Source organism: Melospiza georgiana, chromosome 26 (genome assembly GCF_028018845.1).
Source record: "Melospiza georgiana isolate bMelGeo1 chromosome 26, bMelGeo1.pri, whole genome shotgun sequence".
In the NCBI taxonomy this organism is placed as follows: domain Eukaryota; kingdom Metazoa; phylum Chordata; class Aves; order Passeriformes; family Passerellidae; genus Melospiza; species Melospiza georgiana.
The window spans coordinates 1,750,846-1,773,999 of NC_080455.1; the positions used below are offsets into that span (position 1 = coordinate 1,750,846).

The window sequence follows — 23,154 nt, forward strand, 5'->3', positions numbered from 1 at the left end:
TTTAACCCTTCTGGGGCTGCACTGAGCCTTACAACACTAATTTAACAGCCTCATCTCTGCTGCCATGCGATAGAATTCCCTGATTTTGTAGCCATTTCTGCAATTATTGATGCCTTAGTTTTGGTCTTACAAGTTGCTAATAACTTCCAAATTAAAAGTATATCCTTGGATAAACTACATTTATTTTTGTAATTGAGAAGGCAATGCCCTGCCTTCTCTAGGGGACCCACACAAAAGAGGTTTCTCCTACAGCCACTGGTACAGGGAGTTTTACACTGCTTCTCCCCTGGGTATGGTGCAGTGTGACTGTGTGAAACTGACCTTTCCTCCTTGCTGGTCTTGCTTCACCCTTATCAGATGGGAAACACCATTTACAGACCCACAGATTTCCCTTAGAAGTAGTCACTTTGGACAAATGCAAGTTCCATTTGTATTCCTGCTGCCTTTTACAAGGTGGCCAATGCTTTGCAATGGCCAGATGCCATGTAGCTAGGAATGGCTTCTGTGGGGATGAGGCTGTACCTCAGTCCCTTGGTGGGCCAGCTGAAAGTCACTGCTGTCAAGGGGGAGCAGGCTGGATGGTGTGGCTGGAGAAGCCAGGGGACATTGCCCCTTTGGGCAGCACTGGGAGGCTGGATGAACTCTGCCCGATTGTCACTCTGTACCAGTGGGGTCCTGGGCTGTCCAGCCATAAAGAGCTTCCAGAGAGAGGCAAGAGCACAAACTGGCATCTCAGTGGAGCCTGTGAGGACCTCAGACTTCAGACAAATGTTTGAAGCTGGTCCTCATTTTTAGCTTGGTATGTTCTTGGCCCCCACCCATGTCTCTCCCTGACCCAGTACATTGGTTTGGCACAGCCTGGTTTTTGGTAGCAAAGGGTTGGGGGTTGGGGAGAGGAACAACAGGGGTAGCTTCTGTAACAGGTTGCTAGAAGCTTCCACCATGTCTGACAGAGCCAATCTCTGATGGCTCTGAAGATGGACGTGCTGATGGCCCAATTACTGATGTTGGTAACACCTCTGTGATGACGTATTTAAGAAGAAAATCAACACAGCGCACACACAGCTTTTTTTCAGGGATAGTGAAGCACTGCCCCTGGGGCCATCGCTGGTGTAACATGTAGCAATGCACTGCAGTAGCTGCTGCCATCTCGGTGCAGCCCGGTGAGCCTTGCCCGCCTGGCCACTCGTAGCCACTGTGCCATGGGCAGAAGGGCAGGGGCAGCAGCGGCTCCCCCTTCCCGGGGCACGTGGAGAGGCATTGAATGGCGCCAGCGCCACGGCAGCCACCACTGCCTGTGCAATGGGGCAGAGCCGCATGGCCGGCAGCAGAAGCATGACGAGTGATTCCCAACGTGGAACCTGGACGAGATCAACTTCTCAGCGCTGCAGGATCCTGCAGGAATCTTTGAACTCGTGGGATTTGTGGGCAGTGGTACCTACAAGCAGTAGCTCTTCTTCTAGTCAGAGAAGAGGAGGAAGTGAGGACTCGTGAGGGAAAACAACATGGCGGCACCAAGATCAGTGGTAAAGAAAGAGGGGGAAGAAGTTCTCCAAGTGTCAGAGCCAAGATGCAAGCTGTAGTGAGGACTGTGGTGAAACAAACTGTCCCCTTGTAATGCATGAAGTCCACCGGGGGTGAAGAGAGCCGCTTGTAGCTCATGGGAAAAGTGCTCACACTGGAGTGGGTAGATGCCAGAGAAAGCCATGATCCAGTGGGAGACCAAACAGAGAGACAGGGGCCCCAGCTTCCAGAGACAGAGACAGAGAGAGCCCTTGATTCCAAACTAGAGCAGCCTATCCTTAGGGGACTGCACCTCTTGGATGAGTGACCCACACCACAACAGTTTTGGGATGACTGTCTGCCCGTGGGAGGGACCCCATGGCATAGCAGAAAAAAGACTCCTCTCCCTGAACAAACAGAAGATCTTGAATGATGAACAGACCAAAACCCCCACACCCTGTTTCCCTGTGCTCTTGGTGGGTAGGAGGGAGGGTCTGGGGGGAAAAAAGGTGGTTTAAGCGCTTGCTTTAGTTCTCATTATCCTCCTTTGACTCTGTTAATAATAAATTTAATTTGTACCTTTAAATTTAAACCTGTTTTGCCCTTAGAGGGTTTTTCTCCTAGTTTTTATCTCAACCCATGAGCCCTTCATAAATTTTTTTCCCTCTCCTTTGCACAACTGTAGCAGGAGAGGGTAAGTGAACGAGTCTTGTGGGTGCCTGGCATTTGGCCAGTGTCAAACCATGACACCCGGGCATGGTGCTCTGGGCCCAGGCAGGAGCAGTCCTCCAGGGCCAGCACGCAGCTCTTTGTTGTGCAGGAACAGGGCACAGGAGAAGGGGTTGCCAGCACGAGCCTTTGGGGACCCTGACTGTGAAGGGGAGGTTGGAGGGGAAGATGGGTTGAGATGCTCAGTCTGCAGCACGGACAAGAGACATGGGCAGCGCTCACAGGCAGTGAAGGGGACAATTGCTGCAAACTGCTGTGCCCTGCGCAGGTGGGCTCACACAGGTCCTGCAGAGGCAGGAGGCATATCTGCAGAGGCAGAGTGCCTGTGTGAAGGATCCTCCACCATTTTGGCACAAGTTTTCCTGCAGCCTCGTGGTGACCTGGGCTCATTTACCTGAGCAGCCCCAGGTGCTTCTTGTAGGAGAAGCTGTTTGGACACTGCCTGCCCAGGCTGAGTCCCACTGAGAAATGGTACATCTCTTACCCACCCCAAGAGGGCCTTGAGTGGCCACGGTGGAGGCAAGAAGAGCTCCTCTTCATTCTCCAGTCAGTGACACCATTCCAGAGGAGCAGCTGTGTGTGTGCTGGCTCTCAGCTGCGCTATTTGCTTGTACCATATGACACCAGGCTGCTACAAAGCAGTTTTTCATGACTGAGCTCATGACACAACATGGTTAACAAAAGCTTAGAATTCTCATATTGCTTGCTCCTTTTTAACATGGATGGATGCCCACACTTTATCCTTGCAGACTAGGAGCATCTGCAGTGTCTGGGGCATACCTGTGACCTTCTGCAGGGCAGGCAGCAGCCACTGGTCACTGAGGTACTGAAGCCAAGGGAAGTCAGAAAAGCAGCAAAGGTTGAGGAAGATAGGTGAACTGCAAAGGGGAGGTCCTTCCTAGAGTGAGTTCATTCAGACAAAGACTCACCAATATGCCAAGGACTGCAGGGACAACCTGGCAAGACTGTTTCCTGAGGAGATAAGAGTAATGGGGTATCCATCTTCCAATAAGGTGTTGGTCCTTCCTTGTATATATCCCAACAGCAGAGTCCTGTAGAAAGCAAATGTTGCTATTTCTTTTACATTAGAAGGTATTCTTTACAAGAACTAAAAGGAAAATTGGTCATGAATTGGCTGGTGTCATTGACACAGAAGGAGAAAAGTGCAGGGTGAGAAGGAGAAAAGTAGATGAAAAAGTAAATGAAATTCAAGAGATTTGTGTAACAACAGAGCAAAAGTAAAGGGCTCAGTAGTCCCAGTGCCCATGGGTGGCCCACAGAAGTATGGATTCTTCACACAGAATTTTCTCCTTCTGGGTGTCCTAGTTATGAAGCCAAATATATCCTGAGGCTGGCTGAGCACCTCTAGGCACTTCACTGGAAGGTGCCCAGGCACTGCAGTGGAAGGACGCCCGGCTCCTTGCCAGATGTAGGGTGAGGGTATTCTCCCCAGTGGCCTCAGGCCAGCCCTCCAGACCCTGCCACAAGCTGGGATGGCCACTGAACCAGAACAGCCAGGGATATCCAAACATATTTGCTTAGCAGGGGTAGAGAGGGAAAATAGTGATTTATGTTCTGCAAGATGCAAACTTGGCAGGCTTGAGCAGATCCGAGCTTCTGCTTCTCCAGGCCTGGTCAGATCAATACTGGCACAGATGAGAAGATGCACACTTCTAGCCATTTGCACTATGACTCCTGCAAGTGGAGGCTCATCTACACGATGTCCACCATGCATCACTGACTTAACTCTTTATTGCTTTTTAAGTTAAATTGTCAGTATAAACTGTCAATGGTCTCACTGGCCATGTAGCCTCAAACTGATCTCTCTGCCTTTCTCCATTCTCAGACCATTTAAGTGTCTGCAGTTTTCTAGCATTCCCTTTAAGTGTCTGCAGTTTTCTAGCATTCCCTGGCTTGCCACTCCAAACATGTTATAAAAATGCAAACCTAAGCAACAGCTGCATCATGGTTTATCAACTGCTTCCTTATTACCCAGCAAATACCAGATTAATTTCATGTTTAAAGCTGAGTCTCACATGTCAGACAGGTGTTGTCAGGTAGACTGTTCTCCAAGATAATTGCCAAATTGGTGCTAGACCTCAAGCAGTCCTTAAGGATGTGGCCACAGGTGTCATGGGGTTGCACACACGTGCACTGGTCTGGGGATCATCTCTGTTAATGGTGTGAGTAAATGCCCAGAGATGGATGATCATTTATGATGGGAGTATCACCGATCTGTCCACACTGCTGGGAGAGATAGATGTGGACACCATGCCTGTGAAACTGGGGCAATATTTCCTGGTATATTGAAGGAGAACTGGCCTGGTCTCCCTGCCACATGTCAGTGAATCCATGCCACTTGTTAGTTCTCAACAGTTTGGGAAGCACAACACTTTGAACACAGCAGTTGTTTTTCTGGATTCCATGGGGTTATACCTTTTCCACTTGAAGAAGCTCAGAGGTTCAGTCAGAACAGGCCCAGACTGAATTTCCTGCACTTGGGCAGATAATCCACCGAGTGAGGACATCCACCCAGCCCCCGAGCAATGGCCCTGATCTTTCCAGGGCACAATTTTCTGCATGCCAGCCTGTCACACTACACTACATAGGGCCATGCTGAAGCTGATCTTTTTTGCACATTCAAAATTTCTCCAGACAGTATAAAACAAACTAAATTCCACAAATCTATGCTATTCTCACACTCAGAACTGGGGTTTAACAGTGCAGACGAAGCCTGGAAATATCACCATCAAATAAAAGCTTTTCCTCATTTGCTGTAGCTTCTGCTCATTTAACTCCATCCAAGCAGATCTCTCATGGCTGCTCAAAACATCTGATTCTTGCACCTGCCCATCTACATGCATTCTCATGGTAAAGAAAGAAGTGATGTGATGCTGCTAGCCTTCAAAATTCAGTACAGAGCACAGGCTGCAGGAGAGTGGGGTAGGGCACGATCCCTACTGACTGTACCAAACTCAAGACAGCAAATGGCTTCCTGCTGTAGGTTCATGGTTAGCTGGGGCTGTTCTTTAGGGACATGCAGCTCCAACACAAGGGTTAAGTGAGGCAGTGCTCCAGCACTTCACTGTTGTTCCCAGCTGTAGACGGGAGAAATATTTTCCCATGAGACAGATGTATTGACAGCCCCTAAAAGGGCCCAAGAGAGACAGAGAGGAACTTTGGACAAGGGCATGGACAAAGGGGAATGGCTTTCCACTGCCAGAGGGCAGGGTTAGATGGGATATTGAGAAGAAATTCTTCCCTGTGAGGGTGGTGAGGCCCTGGTACAGATTGTCCAGAGCAGCTGTGGCTGCCCCATCCCTGGAAGTGTCCCAGGCCAGGCTGGACAGGGCTTGGAGCAGCCTGTGGAAGGTAAAAGATGTCCCTGGCCATGGCAAGCAGGTGGAACAAAATGAGCTTTAAGGTCCCTTCCAGTCCAAACCCAAATCAATCTGTGATTCTATTACTCTGTGACGTGAAAGCCAGGTTCAAAGAGCTACTCCATGAAACTCTAAACATACAGACATTAACTGAAAAATCTTCATGGTCATCTTAGTTTTGTTGCAAGATCATTATAAAGCTTAATGAATTATCCTTTGTAAAATAATTTGAGATCTTGGGTGGAGCACACTTTGGAGTTGCAGAAAGCATTCCTTTCATCTCCTTGATTAATCATGCAATATATCCAAGAGAAACTGATTCCATGCACAAACTTAATTATCTCCCTAGGCCTGTCTTCTTCCTTCTCACATATGTTTTACTCTGCAAACTTTACCTTTGACAGAACCTCTGGCTTAAGTAATCAGCACTCCCAAATACATGTAGCATGTTACAGTGCATGATGGGATAAGGAGATAATTCTCTTTCAAAGTGGAATCAAAGGTTTCTACTTTGACCTTTCTACACTAAAAACTGAACTCTGGTGGGAGCTGGTTTGTTTGTTTATCAGCCTAAGACTGAAATATTTCTCTCCAGTCAGACCATGACAAAAGCTGGCAAGATATGAAGAACAGAACAGGTTACTGCAGCTGCTGGAGGAAAATATGTAAATAACTCTACAGTGGTGGGCACCTAGCCAGCTGCAGTTGGGCTGAGGATATGAAAATTAAGCACCAAATGGTTGTCTTGAAAAAAATGCTGGGTTTGTTTTCTTTAGCAGATGAGTGCCAGGCTTTATATAATAACAATTCAGGGGTGTGAACATTGCATGCTCCCCTCCCACAGCTCCACTGGCATGCCAATGAGTTAAGGGATTCTTGGAGCAGAGCTGGGATTGCTCCTGGCTGATAATGCAAGCTTTTTGAACTCAGAGGAACTGCATTCAGAGCCAGCCCCCACCCTCCTTCACTGTCCTCTCCAAACTGTCGAATGGCTAAATGATGACGGGCTGGCACAGGAAATGAGGCAACCTGAACTCCACAGGTTACTGAGAATTGGGGCTACCCTAACACTTGGATTATTGGAAGTCTAATGAGAATAAAATCCAGCTCTGTTGTGAATAACAAAACTCACATTGTTAGAGATTATTGGCCCAATATTTCATTAAAAGTGATGTGAATAAACCCTTCCTTCATTTTAGAATAATGTTACTTTTTATCTCTTTTAACAGCAGCTGCTCTGCACAAGGCAAGTCCATGGTCTGGCTCCAAAGGCTGACACAATCTGGAAGGAAGCAGTGGCATTTTTCTACCTGGACAGCTCATCTGTTTTCAGTGGTGCTTTCATGGTATTCAGCTGCCAAGAAATCTGTTTTCCTATACGTTTGGAAGAATTATTGAATCCTGGGGAGACCCAGGCTCGGCCCCAGCCCCAGTCCCAGCCCCGGCCCCGGCCCCGGCCCCGGCCCCAGGTACAGACCCAGGCACAGACCCAGCCCCGGCCCAGCCCCGGCCCAGACCCAGCCCCGGCCCCGGCCCCAGCTCCGGCCCCAAGCACAGCCCCAGCCCCGGCCCCGGCCCCAGGTACAGCCCCAGGCCCAGCCCCGGCCCCAGCCCCGGCCCCGGCCCCGGCCCCGCCTCTCCCGGCGCTTTCCGCTTTGCTGCAGTTCCGGGCACAGCCGGCAGGGGCGCCGGTGGCTCCCGGCCGGGCGGGGCGGGTGCGATGATTCCCCCGCGGCTGCAGGGGGCGCTGTGGCGCCGGCCCGGCCGCCTCTCCACACGGCAATGGCGGGCGCGCTGCATGGCGGGAAGGGGCTGCAGCAGAGCCGCGGAGCGGTGGCCGGAACCGCAGGGACGAGCGGACTCCGGGGTAGCAAACGAAATGGAACAGAAACTCCGCAGCTGTAGCAGGAGCCGAGGGGAGGCCCGGCAGGCAGGACTGCTGAGTTACAGCGCAGTGAAACACCCGGAGCAGTGGCAGAGAAGCGGCGGGGCTGGGCAGGGGCCGCTCGGCTCCCGAGCGCCGCCGGGAGAGGCTCCCTCGGAGCGGGAGGGGACTCGGGGATCCCGGGGTGTCCCCTGAGACACCCGAGTAGATGGGGAGGGTCCTTTGTTCGGTTAGGCAGGGGTTAATAAGGTCCCAGTTCAGTGGCTGCGGTCACGAGCAAAAGCCTCATTCCACGGCAGAAGAAGAAGAAGCAGGACCGGGCTGGGCTCCCGCAGGGGCAGCGCCTTCCCGCCGGAGGCAGCAGCTCCAACGCTCCTCCCCAGCCGAGAGAGCAAGCGAGCTTGCAGCTTCCCCGGCCCTTTCTTTTACCAGCCCAATTCCCGCAGTGTCTCTGCCCCTCCGAGAGAAACTCAGATAAGAGAAGTGCAGCCAGATACCCTTCTCTCCCCTGAGCTTGGCAATTTCTGTTGCCCTTAAGTACCTGATCGTTATTGTTTCTTAGGAAAAAAAAAAAAAACAAAAAAAAACCCCCAAAAAAAAACAAAAGCGGGGAGGGAATTCCCGAAAAGAAAAACCAAATAAAAACTCTAACCTACAACATGGTATTATAAACAAATCACTTTGATCACTTTGTAGAAAAATGACAAAGTGGAATTGTGGCAAGTTGGGAAGCCCTGAGCACTGACCTCTCAGCACTCTCAGCATCTTGTTTTGCCCCTTTTCTGTTGAAATGTTGGGAAATGTGTAGTGTTTTTTGAATTAAATTCTCATTTCTTTCTGATCACATGAGAACAGGGTGTGGTTCCAGTATGCGTCTGAAGGGCCACACTTGGAAGTTACCTTCCTTACACAAAAGACGGAACAATTCCAAGCGCAGACCAGAATTCTGTCTGTCCAGACTTGGTTGGCACTTCCCCCAGCATGATACAGCTTGAATTCTACCTCAGTAAGGAGGTAAATGCTGTAGCAAAATAATATTATTTTTCAAAACTCCTGTCAAACAGTACATGCTGGATTCAGAAAGACCACACCCTTTACACGTTACAGCGTAATGTCTTGTCTTGCAAAAAGCCCTTGTCCTACAGTCAGTCTGCTGTTGACTTTAGGCCCACAATTGTGTGCCATGTTCCTCTTTGCTCTTTTCTACATCTCAGCAAACTTCCTCGTAGTGCATGAGGAAGGTTTCATCCATGACTCATGGTATACCATTCATTTCTCTACTTGCTTTAGTGCTTTCTGTCCTGACACTGCTGAAAACTATTTTATTCAATGAAAGATGAAATTCAGGAGCAGAACTCTGTGGTGAGATATGAGTACTTCTTCCAGACTTGGACTCATTGCTAGCAATTTTTTGAGCACTAATACTGAGGCCAGATTGAATTTGATAGGAAAATGTTATGTGATATATGTTCAATCCTGTCTCCTTCCTGAAATTAATGACAATATTTGAGACAATCAATGAAACTTTATCTGGCTTTTTGAGCAAGGTGAAGAACAAGAGGCACAGGGGGAGTTAGGTGACTACAGGAAAGCTAGAAATAATCCTATTCAAAACATACAAATAAAAGAGGGTAAAATGAAAAATGGGAGAACATGGCAGCAACTGCTGAGAAACAAAAGCAGTTAAGTAATAGCATTGGAAATCCTGTGTCTCCAGATTTATGAAAATGTCAGAGTCATTATGAAATCCCAGATAGCATCAGAAAATTTGTTACACCCAAATGTACAGGAAAGTGGTCAACGAATGAGAAGGTGCCCTGCATCAAAGGGTACACAAGGTTTCCATTTGTCTTTATTATGTACTAGAAGCAATTCCTTAATTTATCTGGTGGAAGAAATACTCCAAACCTAAACAGAGCCAATCTCTACTCTCTGTGTCTGACATCCCAAAAGTTTATTTCTATCCTATGCAGACAGTCAGAAATGTTGCAAGTGTCTTTGAGCTAGAACTTCAATACTGAACCCAGGGCTCTTCCAAGTTCCTCACTTTACGTCAGGATGGGATCTGTATCTGCAGCAGCTTCCTCCTCTGCTCCACTTTCCACAAAGGGAAAGCCTGGGAGAGTGGGCAAGGCAGGAGCTGCAGTGTACTCTTTTTTCTTTCTTTTTTTTTTCTTTTTATTTTTTTAAATTATTTTCCTAGCCAGGTGAGGCTGACACATCCTTATACCATCCCTTTGTCAAACACTAAATTATTTTGTCTTGGGATAACAAATCCATTCTACCTGCTCAAAACAGAAGGAGTTTATCCTAAAATTGTTTTGGGTAGCAAAGACCTGTCAAGGTCTCTAATGAAAAATTAATTGCTAAATATTAAGAGACGAGTCACCATATTGAGCGTGGTTCAATTCTAAATCCCTATCATAGGAGGGATCCAACAGGACCAGTATTTAAGCAGATGCCAAAACCACAACTGAAACTTGTGTTGCACTCCCTGGAAAACACAGCTGTGAGCAGGCACTCAGCTTTTTCACTTCCCTTTTTTCCTTGATGCCTCCTCTCCCCATCTCACCCCCAAACCATTCTCTTAATTTTAGAAGAGATAGGAAAAGTGAACATACATATTCTGTTAACAAGTGGAGATTGGTGTCAGGGATGAAATTGTGCAAGTGTCCAGGTTACTGCTAAAGAAAGGGACTTTCTAAAATATGTAGAAAATATCAGGTATAATTATCGATGCATATTTCAGGAAGTATATTTTGATAAAAAACTTTACTTCAATACAGTTGATACCAACACTATGAAAAAACCCAGTAACACTAGAAGGAAAAAAAACTAAACCAAACAGAAAAAAACCACAAAAACAAAAAAGGGAACAAAAAAACCCCACACAAAACCCCCCAACCCAAAACCAAAAAAACACAGAAAAGCCAACCAACAACAAAAGAACCCCCCCCCCAAAAAAAAACACCAAAAAAAACTACAGCACACAAACCACACAAACTCTTGAAATAAAGTTTTCTAAGCCATTTTCTCAACTTCATGAACAAAGGGAATGTACATCTCGTTTACATTATCAATCAAAATTAGGCAAAAAGCTTAAAAGAATTTTTAAAATATGAAAGATGCACAGATGATCACATCAAATAAAAATAGAAGTGAGCTTACCAAAAAATGCTTATACAGTGGCTTCCATGATTCTTAAAATATTTTTTCCTGTCTTTACACAAACAGAGTTTATAGCTGGTCTTTCACAAATTTGCAAGTGTTGGAAACTGAATGTTAAAGAGAGAAAAAGTTCACTTTAAGCGCACTGCTTGATGCTCAGGGGCCTTTTTTTGGTTTGCTCGGGGGAAGCCAGTGCTGTTAGAGACGACACGGACTACGCGGGGCAGGAGCAGGGCTTGGGGCAGGGGCTGGAGCCGGTCCAGCAGCAGTTCGGTTGCAGTTTGCAGACAGGCGCCAAAATTCAAACCACGCGCTGTTGTCTGCTGCAACTCCCGAGCGCGGCCGGAACAAAGCGCGGGAGGCGGATGGGGCCGGGGCCGGGGCCGACCTCCCTGCGAGCGGCGAGCACAGCACCCTGGGAGTTGTAGTCTCTGCTCGCTGCTTCCTTCCCCGATTCGGGCAGAAAACTGAATTTCACCTAGTCGCCCATCATATCATCAGATCTCACTGGCAGCGCCCTGCCGGCAGTGACCCTCATGTAGAGGGCTGTGCCTCTCAGAAAGTGCACGGGGAGTGTTCTTGGTTCCATTTCAGCTGTCACTCGTAAACACCCTCCGGGAAACCCACTGATACCCACAGCTCCACAGACTGCTGAGGAAATTCTCGGTAGGAGGCGGAGGTGAAGGGACACTCAGCACTGTCCCGGGAGAGGAGAAGCCCGAGCAGGTGGGACAGACACTCTGCTGTCTCACACAGCCAGGACAAGTAGTTTTGTACCAGGTGGACATTTTGAGGCAAGCACATTCATGTGAAAACCTGTGATTTATGTAGTGATTGCTAGAGAGCCTTACAGCTATTTGCCCACGTGGATATTAAGCATCCAGAATTCCTGGGTTTATTCCAAGGTTTTCCAGTTTGAGGTGTACTTGATACTAGGATTTCATATTAAGATCGTTTTAGTTCTATTTTGAGACCAAATAACTACTACCTACTTTCTCACACTGGGTCCGTAAGTTTTCACATTGTATGCTGTATTTTCTTGCTGTCTTTCCAGTTTCTCTATCCAGACCTATACTCCCACCTCTGCATAATGCTCCTGCTACTTTTTCTCTTGGCTCTTCATACAGATGACAGACTTTTCAGTCTGTTTTTTCAGCTTCTCCTTTTTCTCAGCCCTCCCTTCAGCTCCCTCAGCTGAAAGGCACAAGACCAGGAACAGCTTTTGGGAATGGTAGTCTAATTTATACTAGTTAATGTGCAAGAATTGACAGAATGTGAGGTTTTGGGGGAAAATACTGCTCCAAATATTCAGGAACAGAAAACTCAGTGAATTCTAGTTTGTACAAAGTTTGACTACGCAGCCAAAAAACATCTCTTTAGGCATTAGAAAAATATTAACCTTGTTTTCTCCATTTCAGCACAGAGCTGGACCCTGGCCTGTGCAGAGCCGACAGCAAACAAGGGCAACATCTCAGAGCGCACAGGCGGCTGTGGACGATATTTTAGGGAATTACAGTGAAAACACACAAACACGCCCTTTCACGGAACCCCTCAGCCCACAGGCCTGAGCCCCGCGCGGGATCGGGGCTGCTGCTCCGCCAGGAGCGGGTGAAGGTCAGTCCTGCTGTGGGTCCGGTCTCTTCCGCAGTTGCCACCAAAACCTCTTCGCTTCGGAACCAGCCCCAGCGCGGTTCTGTCCTTGACGCGCAGCCCGAGCGGCACCCGCGAGCCGCCATCGGGCGCAAAATGGCAGGCGCGGCAGCAGCCCGCGGCCATCTTGGCGCGGGGACTGCATGTCCCAGGCGGCGCCGCGGCGCAAGGGGCCGCCCGTCCGCCATCTTAGCGCTCCCTCCCCCGGTGCGGCGGGATTGAATGAGTCGCTGCCCGCCCGCCTGCCAGCCCAGCGCCATGTCAGGCACTCCGAGCCGCAGCACTCCCGGCGGGACCCCGTTGTCGCCGACCCGCATCTCCCGGCTGCAGGAGAAGGAGGAACTGCGGCAGCTCAATGACCGCCTGGCCGTTTACATTGACCGTGTGCGGGCACTGGAGCTGGAGAATGACCGTCTGCTGCTAAAGATATCGGAGAAGGAGGAGGTCACCACCCGAGAGGTACGGCCGAGTTGGGGGCGAGCAGCGACTGCTCCCGTGGCGCCCCACAGCTCCGTCCCGGGGCGGGTCCGCGGCCCGGCGCTCGCCCGGCCAGCTCCCGCCCGTTCCCTGCGCGGCGCGCGGCGCGCTGTGGCGGCTCCGTGTGGCGGCCGCGCCATGCCCCTCCGCCGCGCGGGGAGCGGGGGCCGGGAAGACCCAGCACCTACCCGCGCGACCCCTCGGGGCGGCCGGGGGCTCTCTGGCCGCGGTGTCGCGCTGAGGGGCTACTGGCGACACACTGAAGGCGTCTGAGGCCGGGATTCGGCACGGGGAGGAGCCCGTGCCGGTGGCGGGAGCGGAGCGGGGCGGACACGGCGCTGCAGGCGGGAGTGGCGGCTCCCGCGCCGGCCGGGCCCCAGCGCGAAGCCGCTGCGGGTCCCTTGGCCACGGGCGGGGCTCGGCTGGGGTCGCGGGCGGTTCGAGCCCTCCGTTTCCCGCGCCCACAGCACACGCGTGCTCTGGTACCGGCTCGTTGGGTGTCCCCTACGGCCTCTGTCTTGACGGCTGATGCAGTGGAGTGGGAGATTTGAAAGGGTTTGGGCTGGCTTTGCCTCTGACCGTAGGAAATCTTTTACAGACTCCGTAAATACTCGGAATCAAGTCCGTGTAAGCGACTCTGATTTGTTTCCTCGAATTTTGGAGGCAAAACTGCATGATTTCTTTTCCCCAAGTTTAGCTTTCCCCTATTCTGTGGCGGCTGCTTTCCGCGGTACTCTCCTCCTCCTGTGGCGGAAGGATGTAGTCGGTGACACTGGGGACAGTCCCGTCCTGGGCAAGCCCAGACCCCCTCAGCAAGGTGCGGTGTCCCACCGCTGAGATGATGTTAAGGTGCTGTGGAAGGTCTATCAATAAACTGCCTGGACTGTAACTTCTGGGATGTGATGGATCGCTGTGCCACTGTGTAGCTTTTAATTTTTTTTTGGTCTTTTTCCCCTTTTCACCCCTTGAGATGCTGATTTGATGATGCTCGGGGTGTTGGGAGAAGGATTTGATTTAATTTAGTTTAAGTAGAGCAGATGTTATAATGTCTTATTTGGGGATGCAATCAGTGCATGTATGCCCAAACCCGAAGTACCTTTAGAGTCCCTTTGTATCGCTTAATGATATATTGTAACTTCCATGCTTTCAAAATCGCTAGCTATTTCTAAGCATGAAGCATAACTTACCGTGTGAAATCGTACTATAAACAAAATAAACACATCTAATTTAGGAAGCTTCTAAGCTGTAGATCGCTGGAGGCTAGAAGGAGTATCCCTTTGAAATGCAAGAGTGAGAATGTAAATCTGTTGATGGTAGACATGTGCAAGAGTAAGAGGACAAGCAGACAACGTTGATATAATTTCATTAGACTTTTTAACATGAGTTTAAACCAGTTTGTAACAGCGTAGTGTTTGAGCAATTCTGAAAAGTATTCTGATGCAGTAATTAGAAAATAAACTTGAGAATAGGAACCTTGTGGTTACTTAGAGCTTTCTACCTCTGTGTTTTTCATCCAGACTTCAAAAAGGTCTTAATCCTCAGACATAACAAACTTCTTCAGGATTTATCAGGCTCTTCTTTGGCACTGATGCTTTGGCTTGTCTCTGGACCACCTTTGTTAAATACTTTCCTCATCCCTTTAGGAAGGTTTATTTATTCTTTACATATGTCCACAGAAGGAAACTTTGTAGTTTTATTGTTTTAGTGCTGGGCAGTGGACATTGGTTTAGGACTGTGGAAGCAGTAAGCCTTCACATAGTTGTCAGATTTCCTATTTACTGGAATGGGAGAATCCTGTCCTTTCACTTTTGGGACCAACCTAGTAAATTGGATTTTCTGCTGGCAATTCAGCAAATTCCAACAATTATTAACTGTTGGAATTTGCTTTCATAAAATGATAAGGCTTAGTGTGAAATAATATATTAATTAAAAATAAACCCTCCAAATCCCACAGCCTCCCCCCCAAACAAACCCCAAAGTAGCTCTAACTTCTGTGTAGAAGCACAGTTAAACCTAGTCCAGTGAAATTTGCATACTATTCTCTCTGCATTATTAAATCTTTATATATGTAAGCATCTAAGCTCTGCATGCTTATAGGAGACTATTTTCTTTTTCCACAGTGTTCAAAATGCACATTCCCATTTGTTGTCCTCAACTGTGTGTAAATTTAAGTCTGATCTTATTTACTGTTTATAAAAGCTAATTGAATATTCTGTTATTTTTGGCTTTTCTTTGGTTCTGGCAGAAGGTGTCGCCTGCCACTGTGGTAGGTGGCATCGTGCACATTGTGGGAAGTAGACAGAAGCACTGCTCAGCAATGGGCTGTTGGTTACTACCTGAGACTTTTGCCTAGAGAGCAGATGATGGAGTCCATGATCAAAGGTGGATTTCTCAAAGCTAAGGACAGCTATAGCAAGCAGTATATGGAACCATGGTTATCATGAGAGAGATGTTCTTTGCTTGTCACTCAAGTATCCCTCAGGGACCATACCTGAGCTGGCAGAGACTGTTAATTACTGACATGGCATGTCCTGAGTAATGGGTTCCTGGCACCCCCTGCCCCAACCCTGCATGTCTGGGAACAGTTTTGCTCTGTGCTCAAAGTTCTGGTTTAGGGTGGTGTCTTCTGGATGAGAGAAGTTCTACTGATGCTGATCAGGCAAGGAGTGTAGTTATTGTTCTGCCAGAGATTCTTTAATCATCAGCTGATCAGGATGTTCTTTTTCCTCGTTGTTTCAACTACCAATTTGAACAAGATTGCAGAAAGCAGCTGTTTGTGTGGCAGTCCTAACATGGTTTTAGAACAATATAATTCCCGTTCTTCTTGATGAACACAGGGCTGCCATCTCTTAACAGCAGAGAGAAGGAGCTTTGCAGTTGATTAATCTTTAGTTCTTTATTAATTATAGCCTTTTTCCTAACCCTGTCCAGTGCTGCTTTACTTGTATGCAGTAGGCACCTAGACAAATAAAAAGTGTATACTGTAAGCCCTCAGACAGATGCAAAAAAAAGTTTGCAGATGTGTCTGAGGGAACCTCTAACTGTCCTCATTCCTTCTCTGTTTGCTTTCCTCCATCACTGCCCTTGTGTAAGTTAGCCTGTGACAGAAGAGAAATGGAGCTCATCCCCTTGTTTTTCTACATCCTCAGTACATGACTGATGCTGTTCTCCCTGTGTTGGGGTCACTGTTGCAATAATCTGATTTGTGAGGCTGGGAGGGGACATAGTGGAAGAGCTGAGAGAACAGTCCTAGAGCACTCCTCAGTTCTGTTTTACTGACTCTCTGCCCTCTTCTGTAGTGCTTATGGTTGTAGCCTTCTGGAGCAGATGTTTTGATGGGGACAAAAGGGATTACTGCACTGTTCTGAGGACACCCCACTGTGCTCATCCCCTCAGAGGAGAATTAGAAAAATAAGGTCCTCGGGAGCCTCAACTACTGACAGCAATTGCCCTTGTAACAAAAAGAGGATGTGTGGGGTTCCCTTTTCACTCTGTCTTCCCATCTCTGTGGGTGTGAGTGCAGGTGGCTGCAATCTCACATGCTTTCCTCTTACCTGCCAGTGTTGGAGCTACCATGCCCTTTGTGTGCACCATGTGTGGTGGCCAGAGCTACTGTCCTGACCAGGATATGAAGGTCTGGTGTTGCCTAGTTGTCACCTGCAAAATACATGCTTAGATGCTGCTGTGGATGTTGGGTCACTCAAGTTGCATCCTCTAAAATATTGGGTTAAATGATTTTCTGGCACTGTAGGTGTCATCTGGGAGGTGTCATAACACACATCTTCATTGTTCTTGAGAACTTGACTGATATTTTTGGTGGGCCTGAACCAGAGCTGACTGGCAGTCCTTTGTCAGTCTATAACTGGCTAAATTAGAACGTGCTGAGCCACACTTGGTGGGAATACACTTGTGCTTTGCATGTTAATGTATTCTTATGAGATTAACGTTTCCTCAGCAGATTTGTCTGGAGTCACTTGTGGTTGGCTGGAACATGTTTCTTGCCTAGCATGTTGGTTCAGTGCCTTCTTGATGTGTTTCAAATCTTCACTGAGTGACACCTTGCAGCTTTTCTCAAGTGGGGTTGCTTTGGGAGGGTCTGTGTCAGTGTATCTGCCCTTGACCCACTGCCTAGTGAGCTTTGGATGTTCCCAGCGCAGGTAGGTGAGAGCATCCAGCAGCTGTGTCTTTCAGTCTGCTATGGAAACATCTCTGTTTTCTTTTTCTATTTCCTTGTTCCCTGTGTTGCCCAATTACAAACTCACAGGCTCTTTTGCCAGCAAAAGAGAAGGTAAAAAAGTGGAAGCACATTTGTAGCGCAATAAGGGTGTCTAGGTTGGCCTCTGTGCAGGAAGATTTATGCTTGGGCACATGGACATGAAGTGGATTGGGCTGCAGCATGTCTTTTTGTTTTGTGCTGAACATTTTAGGGTTTTTCTGTTGCTTTCAGATGGGGTTTCCATTTTCACAGTTGAGGGACCCATTTGCTGGCCTAACCTGTCATCTGGAAAGGTTTGTTGTTGCTTCCCAGGGCTTGTATTCTGGACATTGTAGAGAGACTGCTGAAGCTCACAGGGCCAAATGAGTTTCATCCCTTCTGCTCTTCAATAAAGGGACCAGTACTAGTGGCAAGAGGGACCTGAAAAGTATCAAACACAACGACATGGCTCTGGGTGATCGTTGGAGGTTAGGGATGGGTTTTGTTTGGGGTTATTTTTGGTTTGGCTTTTTTGGGGATTTTATTTTGTTTGTTCGTTTTGTTGTTTTCCCTTTTCTTTCTCTTACGGAATTTTTCTCCCATTTGTTGCCTAAGAGACTGGAACTATAGATACTCGAGAAAGGATGTGGGGAGGGGGTGCAGGTGGCTGCAGCCCCTGTGGTGGGGGGCTTTCTCTTGTGAAGTTCAGAGACACTGTGAGATTTTGGCTGGGGGCTCAGGGACTGGGCTCAGCTTCTCACTCACTCTCGGGGTTGGAAGGCAGACAGTTGGGCTGCTGCTACTGCAGGGAGAATTCGCTGCCACTGAGAAGTTCTGTCCTGCACAGCTTCTACTACCAAGGGTGAGCCTTTGCTTGTTAGAGTGGCCATTGAACACATTGAACCTTTTCAACACCCGACCTCACCGGGAAGGACCCTCGGGGTAAACCTGGAGCCCTGAGCCCCTCTGAGGGGGTGTCTCCGGGGTCTGCCTGACCCCTGCCTTCCCTGGCACAGCTCCTGAGTTTTTGCTACACTGTTTGCCCCTCTGGGTGTGCCTACTGCTGCTCTGAATTCCTGCTCCAGGCCATTCAGCTTCCCAAGTGGTGCTGAGACCGGCTGCCCACTGAGGGTTTGCAAAGAAATCCCCTTCTCTCTCAGCCGCCATTGCCGTGTGGGGCTGGGGCTGGGGCTGGGGCTGTGCTTGGGGCTGGGGCTGGGTCTGTGGTTCTGTTGGTTGTTGCTGCTGCTGTTGTTTGTTTGCCTTGTTATACATAAACATACTACTAAAGAACTTTACTCATTTTCTCATACCTTTGCCTGAAAGTCCCATAATTTCAAAGTTATGATAATGTGGGAAGAAGGGGTCACATTTTCCATTCCTAGGGAGGAATGGAAAGACATTGGCATCAGAGCACAGGTGGTGTGGGGAGAGTGAAGGGCTTGAGTATAGCCAAGCAGATCCTGCAGATCAACCCTGGATTACACAACTGCTGTTGGCAACAGGGTTTTGGATTCTACAATGAACCAACAAATCCCAGGTGCAAATTTAGGCTGGGTGAAGAATGATTTGAGAGTTCCTCTGGGAAAAAGGACTTGGGGGTGTTGGTGGGTGAGGGGCTGAACCTGCTCCAACCATTGGCACTCCCTGCCAGAAGCCACCTCTGTGATGGGCTAAGCCCCTGGTGTGGGCAGCAGGGGAGGGGGGATTCTGCACCTCTGCTCTGTTCAGAAAAGCTGTGGCTGCCCCATCCCTGGAAGTGTTCAGGCCAGACTGAGGCTTGGAACAACCAGGGATAGTGGAAGGTGACCCTGCACATTGCAGGGGGTGGAATGAGATGGGCTTTAAGGTCTTTTCCAACCCAACTCGTTCTTTGATTCTTTGACCATGGAACTGTCTTTCAGGATTCACAACTGCTTCAGAGGGACAGGCAGGCTTGTCTTTCAGGATCCACCTGACTAAATGTCCAGCATTAAGCTGGATAACCCTGTCACGCTCTGGGTGAGGAACTGGCTCACAAGCTGGGCACAATGGGTTATAGTGAGGGAGGGACATCAGGCTGACATTGGTCACAAGTGGAGTGCCATGGGTCTCCAACCTCAGCCCATCAACATCTTCATCAATGATCCTTGGATGCAGGACTCAGAGGGATTCTAAGAAAGTTTCCCAATGGCATTAAATTGGGAGGAGCTGTCAACACCTGCAAGGGCAGAGAGCCCCTCCAGAGAAATGCTGACCAACCAGAGAGATAGGAACTCACCTATGTGAAGCTTAACAAGTGCTAGATGCTGCCCCTAGGATGGGGCAGCCATGGCTGTGTGGATGGACTGGGGAATGAGAGGCTGGGGAGAGGCTACAGGAAGGGACCTGGGGGTTCTGGCTGATGGCAGGTTGGATCTGAGTCAGCAGTGCTCTGGAGCCAGGAGGGCCAACCGTGTCCTTAGGGGCATCAGGCCAGCTGAGTGAGGGAGGGGATTGTGTCTCTCTGCTCTGCGCTGGAGCAGCCTCACCTTGAGTTCTGGGGGCAGTTTTGGGCACCACAGTATAAAAAAGACATTGAGCTAGTAGAGGAGTGCCCAAAGAAGGGCCACAAGGATGGGGAAGGGTCTAGAGGGGAAGGTGTATGAGGAGCTGCTGAGGGCACTCTGTTTGTTCAACCTGGAGGAGACTGAGGGCAGACCTCAATGCAGTCTTCAGCCTCCTCATGAGAGGCAGGTACCAGTCTGTACACTCTCATGACCAACGAGAGAGCCTGAGGAAGCAGCATGGAGCTGAGTCAGGGGAGGGTTAGCTTGGATGTCAGAAGGTTTTTTCCCAGGAGGTGGTTGGGCACTGGACAGGCTCCCAGGGGAAGTGCTCGGAGCACCAAGCTTGCCAGAGCTCAGGGAGCATTTGGGTAACACTCTCAGGCACAGTGTAGGATTGTTGGGGTGCCCTGTGCAGGGCTGGGAGTTGGACTCTCAATGCTCTTGCAGGTATAACTCAGCATATTCTCTGATTCTGTGAAAGTTGTTCAGGCATCCTTTCACAGAAGCAAAAGTAGCAATCTTACATGGTCCGTACATTTTAGCTGTCTGATACAACTTTCAAATAATCTTGTGTTATAAAAAATATAAAGGCATAGCAGACTTCAAGGTGCCTCATGCAGTCTGTATTACTGATTATATGATAGGTTATTTTGGGACACGAAGCACTCTGTAGTTCTTTATCCTCTAAGATAGAGAACAAGAGTGGAAGCTCATTTCTGAACAGTTGACATTTCTGTAGTGCATGTGGTTTCAGACACTTTGTAGTGGAAGAACAGCAGAGTCAAAATGGGTCCTTGGGCTTGTATTCTACAAAATATCTTCAAGTGTTTAAAAAAAATCTCCCAAAGCAGCAGTATTGGGAATAAGGGCAAATAATTGAAGTTAAGACTCTAAGGTGCACTGATCTTGTTCAGTTTATCTCTTGGGAAGGTTTGGACATTTCAAACTTAGTTTTGTTGCATTGGTAATAAAAATGAAATCTTTGTGTTGCTTGTTAATTGAAAATATTCAGTATAGAATGTTCTTAAATGGCAGAAATCATATCATACACCCTTTTTCAAAGAAACTGGTGTGTAACCTGGTCCTATGTTTCAGTTCTTTGATAGTTGTTGTGATGTTACAACACACAAATACTTTACACACCCAAATACTTTTTTTTCCCCTTAGGTGAGTGGAATCAAGAGTCTCTATGAGTCTGAACTGGCTGATGCTCGAAGAGTTCTGGATGAAACTGCCAAGGAGAGGGCTAGATTACAAATTGAAATAGGAAAACTGAGAGCAGAACTCGAGGAGTTCAATAAAAGGTGAGGAGGGTATTACATTTCTTTTCTTGCAATTAGAACGGGCAATATTTGCTGTGGAAATGATACCAATGATGCTTCTTAAAACACCTCCTGGAAGCAGATCCATGAGAAGATACAGGTTTGTCAGAGAGAAAATCCTTCAGCTTGTTGGTATAGCTGGTCAGAGCACATAATTCCAGCAGTATATACACAAGTGTATTTGTAAATATTAGATGAATGTTATGTGATGTGAGACTCAAGCAAAAGGCTGTGCCTGCTTTGTCCTGTCCTGCCTCCCCTGACGTGAATGTGCATGTGTGCAGCTGCTGGGTAAACTGGATTGAGAAAGAGATCTAGATTAAAATTGATCCATTCAAGGAGGGTTCATTAATGATTTTTATTGTCTGGCTCACTGTATTAGTGATAGGAGAAATGGAAGAAAAGGGAAGGGGTTGGCCCTGAGCAGTTTGGGAATATGGAAGCAGTGTTGCCTTGAAAAGACATGAAGCTACAATGTAAATGTGCCAGGAGAAGACCTTGTACCCACGAAATAATTTTAAACTGCCATTCAGTTTGTATCACAGAGAATTGGCATAACAAACTAGTTCCTGAAACCATGTAGAATTTATTATTTCAATTCCCATGGGAATTATTTGTAATCAAATACTGTTTAGCAGTAGAAACTTCATTTAAAATTTAATATATGTAGTGGAAAATAAATTTTTGCTTCTAATTGAATTTTGCTACCTATTTTAATATATAAGATTTGGAAATGACAGATTTTTCCTGAGCAGGTCATTATGTACATCACCTGTTTATCAATGTTGTCAGCCATAAAATAGGTTTTCATGTGGCAGTGCCACTAAGGCCTACTGTAAGTCTCTCATCTCTTCATTTGCAACTAAGTAGTTATAAAAGGACTTAAATGTTTCCCTCCCCTGTCTTTTTTTTTTTTTCTGGCTATCTAGTTAATTTATGATAAAATATTTCACATTTTCTCTGTAAATTTTGCTATATCACTGGATACTCATTTTCTCTGCTGGGCCCTTTTTTAATATCAGCCATTGGAGATATTTTTGGAATTTGCCCTAAAACATCTGTCCAAACATGAAGTAGTGATAGTGTAAGCATCTGCATTTGAGTTGGTGTAAAGTCTGTTGAAGTACAGCCAATAGCATAGGCCTGTATGTGGTCAGGCAAGCTGTGTGCTGGTGTTTGTGGACTTGGTTAGCTCAGCTTTTGTTAACCATGAAAAACTCCTCTGGTAACTAGGTCAGCAGTAAAACCCCTAAAGTGCAGTGAGGTGAATCCCACCCAGCCCTACTGGGGTGTTGCTGTTGGAACTGTATATTTTCTTCAAAGCCTCAGGCCAGCAGTCTTGGCATTTATTTTGGATAGTGTATTTTGCATGGCAGTTGGCATGTGCATGGCACATGGACTTTAAGGTTGTCTCTCTCATCTTGTGATAGCAGGTACTCTTCTTGCTTGGCCTTTAAAGGAAACTCCATAAGAGAGCAACAGTAGTAACTGGGAATTTGGTTCACCTTTAATATTGCTCTGTTTTGATTAAGGTCTCCTTGTAAGAAGTATCTTCACTTGGCAGATAATGAGAATCCAGTTGATTCCTGTTCTTTAGACTTTTGATAGCCATAAGAGACTGTACAAAATACTTTGTGGTGGGAAATCGTGCATGTAAAGTGATGGAGATAGTGTTTTCCCTTGGATCACCCTCTCAACCATTGTCTGGACAACTGAGTTGCCCCTTACCAGTCACTTCAATGACCAAACTAACTTCAGCTTTTTGTTTGCTTGTCTTCTGCAATAGATGAGGAAAAAATACCTGGTTTTCTGGGTTTCTCTCTGTGTTTACAGTTCATAGCAGTAGAGTCCAATTCCTCAGCTTCAGAGTTTCTTCTACTTAATTCCTTCCAGTCCATTGAGATGCTTGTAATGTTCTTGGAGTGTTTGTGGGGTGTCTAGCTTGTGATGTGGCCAGATTTTAAATACGACTCTTGTAAGTGAAACTTTCAATTTCTTGTCTGATTTGCGGTGTTCAGTTGACATCTAGCTCAGTACTGAAGCTGACAGTCAGATGGTGTCTATGCTGACAGTCAGATGCTGCTTCTCTCAGTATTGTAGCAGCGGGCCCCTGCACGGGGAGTAATGAGCATTGACTCCATGATTGCAGAAGGCTGATCAAATGCTTTATTAAGCTGTTCTATACTACACTACAATGTATAAAAAACCCTTTGTCCATGCCAGACAGTCCAATACACATGTGGGTCCAATTGGTCAATGAATCAAAACACCATCACCAGAGTCCAGTTAGGAAACTACCTTTTGGTAAACAATCTCC

At 47.5% G+C, this 23,154-nt stretch overlaps 1 protein-coding gene across 1 annotated transcript in view; it reads left to right on the forward strand.

Moving 5' to 3' along the window:
• Nucleotides 1–12,533: 12,533 nt before the first annotated feature.
• The window catches only part of LMNB2 (lamin B2), a 36,243-nt gene continuing 25,622 nt past the window's right edge, over nt 12,534–23,154 (forward strand). The window contains exons 1-2 of the mRNA XM_058040827.1: nt 12,534–12,774; nt 20,683–20,819. Coding sequence (XP_057896810.1) covers nt 12,538–12,774; nt 20,683–20,819 — 374 coding nt within the window. The 5' untranslated portion in view covers nt 12,534–12,537. The remainder of the gene's footprint in view (nt 12,775–20,682; nt 20,820–23,154) is intronic.